Source organism: Gekko japonicus, unplaced genomic scaffold (genome assembly GCF_001447785.1).
Source record: "Gekko japonicus isolate JY-2015 unplaced genomic scaffold, Gekko_japonicus_V1.1 scaffold25, whole genome shotgun sequence".
NCBI lineage: Eukaryota > Metazoa > Chordata > Lepidosauria > Squamata > Gekkonidae > Gekko > Gekko japonicus.
Genome location: NW_015171502.1, coordinates 2,707,999 through 2,718,118, shown reverse-complemented (window position 1 = coordinate 2,718,118; position 10,120 = coordinate 2,707,999). Strand labels below are relative to the sequence as shown.

Genomic DNA, 10,120 nt, shown 5'->3' with positions numbered 1-10,120 from the left:
CAGGGGTCATTTCGTAGAAAAAGAGCTAGGGGAACTCATTAGCATAACTCATTAGCATATGCCACACTCCCTGACATCAGGGGCCCGGCGGTGGACCTGCAAGGCCAGCGGGAGTGCGAGGAAGCCCCGCGAAGGCCCTCCCTGGCCCCAGGCAGGCAGGGGTGGGGAGAGGCGGGGAGGAAGCAACTTACCCTCCCTCTTCTCCTGCCTCCTCCTGGCTGAATGAGGGCTGGAAGCGGGGTGGCCAGAAGCAGGGGCGGGGCTTCATTGTGTGCCCCGCCCCCTTGCATCTCACCCGGGGGAACTGCGATCCCCCGCGTTCCCCCCCGAAATGACCTCTGGTCTGTGGAGAGATAACATACTTGCATGCACTTCTGATTCTTTTGTAACTCTCAAACTTTTTCAACATGTTCATGGCGTTAATTGTTTGTTTGATACTGCTACTGTTAGTAAGTGATTTCGTTAATATGGTACTGTTTGTTGTAACTGTATATAAAGATTTTCAATAGCAGCTCAGAATTTTCAATCGAAGAGAGGTTTTTGTGTTTTGACAATTTCACAAAAAAGACTGGAAGGGAAATTGCTACTGAAGTACTAACAATTCTAGGGAGCTGCGGTGGCTCAAGTGGTTAAGACACTGAACTGCAGGCTGTGGAAGGTCGGTAGTTCAGCAGTTCAAGACCCAGGTGCCGCATGACAGAGTGAGCTTCCGTCTCTAGTTCCAGCTCCTGCCAACCTAGCAGTTCGAAAGCAAGAAATTGCAAGTAGATAAATAGGTACCACTTCGGTGGGAAGGTAACAGCGTACCGTGCGCCTTGGTGTTTAGTCATGCCAGCCACATGACCACGGAAACGTCTTCAGACAGCGCTGGCTCTTCAGCTTTGAAACGGAGACGAGCACCGCAACCCTAGATTCGACTGGCTTTCGAGCAAGGGAACCTTTACCTTTTTACTAACAATTCTAGAAGAATTGGAATTAGGTTTTCAATACTGCATTGGCCAAAGCTAGATAATGGATTGAACATATCTGGCAAATATAATGGTGTACAATCAATTCTCCTTGAGCATAACCCAAGATGCATTTTCTCTAGCTGTAGAAACCACACATTAAACCTTGTAGGTGTTGACTATGCTGAATCACGTAAAAAGGCAGTCAAGTACTTTGGAAAAATACAGCAAATGTTCAATTGATTCAGTAGCAGTCCTTAAAGGCGAGAAATCTTGAAGCAACATCTTCCCGTTTCACTGCATGGGATGTCAAAAACCCGATGGCCTGCAAATGGAGTAAGGCCAATTGCACATCATATGTGTGAAGTAAGAAAGGCTTTAAGTGGACTGGAATATCTCAATCCCCCTGCACAGGCTCGAACTGAACTCACTTCTATCCAGAAATACACGTCAAAAATTGAATTTGTTCTTCATGACATCCCTGTGGATTAAGTTACTTACAATGATCCACCAGGCTACTCTGGTGGTTGATGCACGTAATGCTACGCTTGATGTTGAGAGAGGAAACACTAAAAGCCTCATGAACGGTGGGATGCAATCTTGAATGAAGAAGAAGAAGAGATTGGATTTATACCCCGCCCTTCACTTGGAGTCTCAGAGCGGCTTACAAACTCCTTTCCCTTCCCCTCCCCACAACAAACACCCTGTGAGGTGGGTGGGGCTGAGAGAACTCTGACACAAACTGCTCTTTTTCAGGAACAGCTGTGCCAGAGCTTGTGACTGACCCAAGGTCACATCAGCAGGTGCAAGTGGAGGGGTGGGGAATCAAACCCGGTTCTCCCAGATTAGAGTCCGTGCACTTAACCACTACACCAAACTGGCACCAAACTGAATGAGGCCAAATTGGAAGCGCACAGTCAGCAAATTGGTACAATCATCTCAGTTTACCCGCAGCCGCAAACTTTGTAATGATTCTGATGTTGAGCGACATTATAGAACCAAGGTCTTTTTTGTTATTGTTGACTCGATAGTATCAGCTTAGAAGGTGGTTTGGGTCACTCAATATAATTTGTACCTTGTCCGAGTTTCTCTGGAAATGTAATGACCTCAGCACTGAAGATCTACGTTCATCAGCTGAAAAATTCCAAAGGAAGTACACAAAAGAAATATCACTAGATATGTTGGATGGGATGATTTTCCTCAGGCAAGTACATTCTGTAAACTTTAAATTGAATTGTAAGCCAAACGAATTGCTTCAAGAAATACTCCAACCTGGACTTTCTGGTGTGTTTCCTAATGTCACTGTTGCGTTGAGGATTTTTCCAAGTTTACCTGCATCAGTAGCTTCGGGTGAACGGTCATTCAATGTGCTGACACAGGTCAAGAATTACCACCGTTCAACTATGGGACAAGATTGTTTGAATGGCCTTGCTATGCTTAACATAAACTATGACATTGCAAGAAAACTAGATTTTTCCAGTTTAATTTGTGAATTTACACACAAAAAAGCTAGAAAATCACGTTAAAATGGGAACATTTATTACAAAGTGTTACAATGTTGTTTTTCTTATTGTATTAAATAAATGTAAGCATTTAAATTACAATGCTACCAGTTTTGTATCATTGTTTTCACACTTCTCTTAAAAGGGTGGAATAACACGTCTTCATTTTTTAATTTACTGGGGCCCCCTCAGAAATGGAAGTGGCTCAGGCCTCTCTTGATCTCTGTGAGGGCCGGCTTTTGCCTCACTTCCTATCAGGTCCTTTTAACTGGAGACGCCAGGGATTGAACTTGGGACCTTCTGTATGCCAAGCAGAGGCTGTTCTGCTGAGCCACAGCCTCTCCCTTAAGCCTGAGTACAACCAAACGGATTGTGTTTTTTGTAAATGAAAAGTGTTGGACCTTTTCCCATCCCCTTTCAAGCCATCAGCACACCACAATTGGCTTTAGATTAGGGTTGCAAGGTGCGGGCTGGGAAATTCCTGGAGATTTGGGGAGGGTGGGGTTTGGGGGTGGGAGGGACCTCAGTGGGGTAGAATGCCATAGAGTCCACCTACCAAAGCAGCCATTTTCTCCAGGGGAACTGATCTCTATTGTCTGGAGACTAGTTGTAATCCTGGGATATCTCCAGCCACTACCTGGAGGTTGCCAACCCTAGGGCAGATAGTCTAATAATAGAATCATACGGGCTAGTAACTCTGGAGGCCATATTTGCAAGCCGCAGAAAAATCCTGGACATCTACTTCCCTCTTCTCCCTCTAAGTTTATAAGATTATGCATGGGAATTAGCAGGTAGAGAAAGAGGTACTTTTCTCCCTTTCTCACAATACAAGAACTCGTGGGCACTCCATGAAATTGCTGAGCGGTCGGGTTAGAACGGATAAAAGGAAGTACTTCTTCACCCAAAGAGTGATTAACACATGGAATTCTCTGCCACAGGAAGTGGCGGCGGCTACAAGCATGGACGGCTTCAAAAGGGAATTAGATAAGCATATGGAGCAGAGGTCCATCAGTGGCTATTAGCCACAAGGTATAGATAGGGACTCTGGGGCAAGTGATGCTCTGTCATCTTGGTGCTTGGGGGGGGTCAACAGTGGGAGGGCTTCTAATGTCCTGGCCCCACTGTTGGACCTCCTGATGGCACTGGTATTTCTGGCCACTGTGGGATACAGAGTGTTGGACTGGATGGGCCTTTGGCCTGATCCAACATTGGCATCTCTTATGTTCTTATGTTCTTAAGTAACTGACTCCCTGTCTACCAAAACGCTTCATCAGCAGTTGCCTTATGAAATCATAAGAGATATTCCAGAATGACAAATTGCACATTTCTCCATACATACATATTCTCCTGTATGTCTAACGTCCGCAATCTGTATACATCTGTGATAATTAAAAAGCAACTAATAAGATATACTCCTGTATATCTTAATAAGATATTCTCCTGTATGTCTAACGTCCGCAATCTGTATACATCTCTGATAATTAAAAAGCAACTAATAAGATATACAGTTGCCATTTAGAATGAGTGATAAAGAAGGTGGCTGAATTTTAAAAACTAAAAATGTGGGCAGACGCCTTGATCAACAGTTCTTATCGCAGTCTTTCTTTGGCGCACAGGTTTGACAGCTCTCGGGATCTGACAGTGGTGCGTGGAAGCAGAGATGTGGGGTTCGGGTCCCGGCGTCTGGGCCTTCTTCCTTGTCCTTTGGATGGTAGGAAATACGACAGGTAAGGCTGCGACAATGGGGAAGCCCCCAAGAAGAGCCTCAGTCGACCTTTGTGGTTGACAGCACTGCTCCCTCTAAGCTGTGGGATTTTGTGAGCAAAAATTCTAATTTGTGAGCTCCTGGCATTAAAGTCGTGATGGAGCGATTTGGGTACTGCATAAATTAGTTTGCTTTGGGGCCCTCCTCCCTGAGCGAAGACAAAAACATGTGAGCCAAAGGCTAAAAAACTGTGAGCTAGCTTAGAGGGAACACTGGTTGACAGGTAGATCTATTTGTGGGGATTCAGCAGCAGACTGCCTCTGAACGTAGAGGTCCTGTTCTGAGTCATGATAGTTAATAGGAACAGATGGACAAGTTGCGGAGGGTACATTTTATGAGGAAGCAAGATTGCAATCTGTATTGGAAATATCTATTGCGGTGTTTTTATCGTATGTGTCGTTTTGCTTTTCCGGCACTCTCTTGTACCCTTGTAATCCACTCTAGGCACTGTTTAAGATATGTTTGTGCCTTCGACTGTTTGCATGACATAACCGTTTGCATTGCTTCCTGATTTCTGCATCGCATGTTCCTTAATTCTTGCAGTCCTACTCCTACCGCACTGTTACTGGGTATCTTGAGCTGTCTGATTGAATTGTTTTCTATATGTCAAACTCGGATCTCGTTTGCTATGGCTTTCCTGCACCGTCTGTGATTCTGTGCTTTTCATCCTCTTTGTTCTGGTTGAGTAGAAGGGGGGGGGGAACCCATGAGTGAGTGTGTGTGTGGGTGTACTGTTTAGCTGGGAATAGTGCTTGCTGTAACTGCACGAGGCCTCCCTTTCACAGGGAAGAATGCTTGCTTTGACCTTGGGTATTAGACATTGCTTGATAATGTAACGTTCTGCTTACAGGTGCTGGGGGGAGGATCGATGGCGCACAGTAGATTTTGGTGGGCTGGATGAGTGGAACGATTGGACAGGTCACGGGTTGCATAAATTGTGTATGATATCAGAACTGGTGCCAAACGTGTCAGTTCTGACAGGGACCGTCTCAGCTTGAAACATCCCTAACTCTCAATAAACAAATCACTGCCAAGAGAGTGTTGTTGGGAGTAAGTTTGTTCAAGAGTCTGACACTATATTTTGTAATCCTCCCTGAATCTCTGTGAGAAAGGCGAGCTACAAATGAAGGAACTAAACAAAATCATTATTCCCAACTCCAAATCACTAAAAGCACCAGACCCAGTACTGAGCCCTGCGGTACTCCACTGTTTGGTGTAGTGGTTAGGAGCGTGGACTCTAATCTGGGAGAACTGTGTTTGATTCCCCACTTCCCCACATGCAACTGCTGACGTGACCCTGGGTCAATTACAAGTTTTTTTAGAGCTGTTCTCTCACGAGCAGTTCTCAAAAGAGCTCTCTCAGCCTCACCTACCTCACAGGGTGTCTGTTGGGGGGAGGGGAAGCGAAACGAGATTGTAAACCGCTCTGAGACTCCTTTGGGTAGTCAAGGGAGGGGTATAAATCCAATCTTTTCTTCTCTTCTTCTTCTTCATCCTCACTCGGTTTCCTGTTAATGAACCAGTTTTTATTCCACAAGAGGACTTGTCACTTATCAAATGACTGCTGAGTTTACTTAGGCTTTCTGGAAGTCTAGGCTTTCTGGAAGTCTAGGTAAACAACATGTACTGGGCCACCATTGTCCACGTGTTTGTTCACCCCCTTAAAGAACTCTAACACGTTAGTGAGACGAGATCTTCCCTTACAGAATCCATGCTGATTCTTCCTAAATAGCTTTTGTTCATCTATGTGCCTACTAATTCTGTCTTTAATAACGGATTCTACCAACTTACCCGGTATCAACGTTAGACTTACTGCCCTGTCATTCCCCAGATCTCCTCTGGAAGCTTTTTTAAAGATGGGGGTTACATTAACGACCCTCCAGTCATCAGGAATGTAGGCAGATTTTAATGATAGATTCCATATTTTTGTCAGGAGATCCACAAGTTCACATTTGAGTTCTTTTAGAACTCTTGGATGTATGCTACCTGGGCCTGGTGATTTGTCAGCTTTTAATTTGTCCATCAGTCGTAGGATCTCCTCTCTCATCATCTCAATCTGACTCAGGTGTTTCACCACCCCTCCTGAAATTGGCAGTTCTGGAGTGGGCAAGCACCTCCCATCTTCTGCAGTGAAGACAGAGGTAAAAAATGCGTTCAGCTTCTCTGCCATTTCGCTATCAATCTGTAGTAATCCTTTAACCCTATCAACTTTTAGTAATCCTTTGGTCATCCAAGGGCCCCACTGCCTCCCTGCCCAGGGATGGTTCCTCAGTACAAAAGGATACCTGTTTGCCAACTGTAGAAGAGGTCCCTTCTGAGGAAACATTCCCCCTTTCTTCAGCACAGTGCCCTTTCCCCCCTTGACCCTCATGCTCCCTTACAGCAGTGAAGCTGCCATTCTCCGAGTGGGACACATCTAACAAGTCCCTGAAAGACTCATCCGTGTGCCTGACTGTCTCTGCTTTTCCAGGTCAGCCACCCTGGCCTCAAGGGTGCGAACTCATTTCCTGAGAACTCCTTGCACCTAGCACTCACCCATGACTTCTGGCCATTTGGCAGATAGTCATACATGTTGCAGTCAGTGCAATACACTCTATAGCCCCCAACCCCCTGCTGGCATTCCACCTTCATAATTGTTTGTTGTTGTTGTTTTAATTCACCCTTTTTATAAATTTCCTGTTTATGTGGATTTCTTTGTGGAAAGTCTGCTTACCCTTTTAGGGATGTGGAGAGATTAGTGCCCTGGTTTCATCACCCTGCTGCTGAACTCGCATGTCTGCTAAACTTGGCCTGTTTATTCCCTTGTTCCAGACACTTTGTCAATGGAGCTGAGACACTTCAACACTGAAGCAGGCCTGCTACCTCACAGAGCTCAGTGCAGTTCTAGCTGCAGCCACTAGGGGCAAAGTCTCTCCACAGTAAAAGGCTCTCTACTATCAGCTAGTCTTGTCTTTCTCCACCACTGAAGCAAACTTGCCTAACAGATCATGATAAGCCCATCAACCAAGACAGTTCTGGAGCAAGATGAGACTGCACACTGATGGTTGGTACAGTAACTGCCATGAGATGGGGTGAATGTGACAACTCAGACAAACAGGGGTGTCCAGTGTGGTGTAGTGGTTAAAGTGTCAGATTAGGATTTGGGAAACTCAGGATTGAATTCTCACTCTGCCAAGGAAGCTTGCTGGGTGTCCTTGGGCCAGTCATACACTCTCAGCCTATCCTACCTCACAGGGCTTTTGTGGGGATAAAATGGAGAAGAGAAGAATGTTTTGAGTCCTCATGGGGGAGAAAGGTGGGATATAAATAAAGTAAGTGGGGCCCCAGTCACACGGGAGATTTTGGCCCGGGAGAGGGATGGATCGGGGGCGCAGCAAACGGGCGCAAGCACACCGCAACATCTTGGAATCGACTCGCACCTGTCCCCGATCCATCCCTTCAGGCCAATAACGCGCTGTAAAAAAAAAAACAACAGAAGAGGAGGACTTACCGGATACACCGCAGCAAGCGCGGCCGTGGGATCGCCGGCGCGCTCGTCCTCCGCAGCAATCCAGCCTTCCGGCCGAACTGCACACGCGCACACATGCACAGTTCAGCTGCCTCCCTCCCTCTTCAGTGGCTTCCCCCCGGCATCTGATCGTGCCAGGGAGGAAGTGCGCGGCAGCTCAGGGGATCTATGTGATCCCGCCGCCGCGTGTCTCTTTTGGTGCGGCTTTAAAAAGCCGCACTTTGCCCGTGTTTTCCCCCCCGTGTGGCAGGGGCCTAAGTTAAGTAAATAAATAAAATCCTGAATCCAGAAAAGCACGATCAATCCTTATGTTTTGCTAAAGAATGTAAGAGCTTCTGAGCATACACAGAATACATTTTGGTCCCACAGATACCACAGAACAGTCTTTCACCTTCAGAGTTTTCTCTCAGCCCCCACTCCTTGTCTTTCTGTTACCTAGCCAGCCGGCCTTGCATCCCCAAGTTCGTTGGCAGCGACGCCATGGTTTGTGTCTGCAATGCAACTTACTGTGACACCGTGGACCCCGTCTGCCTCCTGCCCAAGGGCTACTTCCTGAAGTATGAGACCAGCAAAGCTGGCCACCGTATGGAGCTCACAGAAGGGACGTTCCAGCTGAACAGCACATCTCCTGGCTTCCTGGGTGCGTTGAAGGGCTAGACACCCCCCCCCCCCCCCCCCCCCGTTCTCCATACTCACCTCATCTCTTCTTTCTCTAAAGGGCTCGAATATTTCTTCAATGCCTCTGAACGCTACCAGTATATCAAAGGCTTTGGTGGATCCCACACAGACGCCGCGGCGATTAATATTCTGAGTTTGTCTGTGGCTGCCCAAAACCAGCTGTTGAGGTGCTACTTCGCTGACACTGGTGAGAGCACCCTGGGGTGGGGAGTGGCACCCAACAGCCTGCAGAAAGAGGACTGATCCTCTTGAGATTAGCCTGGTGGTCTGGCTCTCAACATACGGGGGGGGGATTGTGTGTGTGTGTGTGTGTGAGAGAGAGAGAAATGTGGAATTCACTGCCAAAGGATGTAGTAATGGCCACAGGAATAAACAGCCTTAGAAGGGGATTAGATAGATTCATGGAGGATAAATCTAGCAATGGCTGCTAGCTTAGTGCCTCTGAATCCCAAAGCCAGGAGGCGACATCAGGGAAGGCCTCAGCCTCTCTGCCCTGTTGTTGGCCCTCCAGAGGAACTGGTTGAGGCCACTGTGTGAGGCAGGATGCTGGACTAGAGGGACCCTCACTGGTCTGACCCCCCAGGCCTCTTCTGATGTTCTTATGAGGGGAAGGCCTCGGCCTCTCTGCCCTGTTCACTGGCCCTCCAGAGGAACTGGTTGAGGCCACTGTGTGAGGCAGGATGCTGGACTAGAGGGACCCTCACTGGTCTGACCCCCCAGGCCTCTTCTGATGTTCTTATGAGGGGAAGGCCTCGGCCTCTCTGCCCTGTTCACTGGCCCTCCAGAGGAACTGGTTGAGGCCACTGTGTGAGGCAGGATGCTGGACTAGAGGGACCCTCACTGGTCTGACCCCCCAGGCCTCTTCTGATGTTCTTATGAGGGGAAGGCCTCGGCCTCTCTGCCCTGTTCACTGGCCCTCCAGAGGAACTGGTTGAGGCCACTGTGTGAGGCAGGATGCTGGACTAGAGGGACCCTCACTGGTCTGACCCCCCAGGCCTCTTCTGATGTTCTTATGAGGGGAAGGCCTCGGCCTCTCTGCCCTGTTCACTGGCCCTCCAGAGGAACTGGTTGAGGCCACTGTGTGAGGCAGGATGCTGGACTAGAGGGACCCTCACTGGTCTGACCCCCCAGGCCTCTTCTGATGTTCTTATGAGGGGAAGGCCTCGGCCTCTCTGCCCTGTTGTTGGCTGTCCAGAGGAACTGATTGGTCACTGTGTGTGACAGGATGCTTTCGTACTATTGGTCTGATCCAGAAGAGCTCTTCTTATGTTTGTTAGTGTGTGTGTTATCAAAGGGGAGCATTCAAAATTGCAGTTCTAGCCCTCCACTCTGTCTGAAGATGTACAGAAATTCTACTGCATGGTTTTGCTGAACATGTGGAGTTAAGATGGAACATAGGTGTCAAAAGTGGTCAGTGTCTCTTATGCTGGAATGGGGGGTGCTAGCAGGGGTGAACTGGCTCATGGGGGTTGCGTGGGGGGAGTTAAGTACCAGTCTTTATGCCCCCACTTTCTAAGAAACTACAGTTTTGGAATTAAGCACCTGCAAAGATAATGATGGTACCTGGTATTTTTGGCCACTGTGTGACAGAGTGTTGGACTGGATGGGCCTTTGGCCTGATCCAACATTGGCGTCTCTTATATCCGCCTCCTGAAGCAGCCATTTTGTGGTTGCACTCAAAGGTGCCCACTGTTGGGTAAATAAGGCACGGAGACTGGAG

General features: G+C 47.8%; 1 protein-coding gene across 2 annotated transcripts in view; it reads left to right on the top strand.

Annotated features, from left to right (window-relative positions):
- The window catches only part of LOC107117089 (glucosylceramidase-like), a 74,832-nt gene that overhangs the window by 31,469 nt on the left and 33,243 nt on the right, over window positions 1-10,120 (top strand). For both annotated transcript variants that reach the window (XM_015419125.1, XM_015419126.1), the window contains exons 2-4: window positions 4,066-4,176; window positions 8,162-8,362; window positions 8,441-8,587. In XM_015419125.1, coding sequence (XP_015274611.1) covers window positions 4,110-4,176; window positions 8,162-8,362; window positions 8,441-8,587 — 415 coding nt within the window. In that variant the 5' untranslated portion in view covers window positions 4,066-4,109. The remainder of the gene's footprint in view (window positions 1-4,065; window positions 4,177-8,161; window positions 8,363-8,440; window positions 8,588-10,120) is intronic.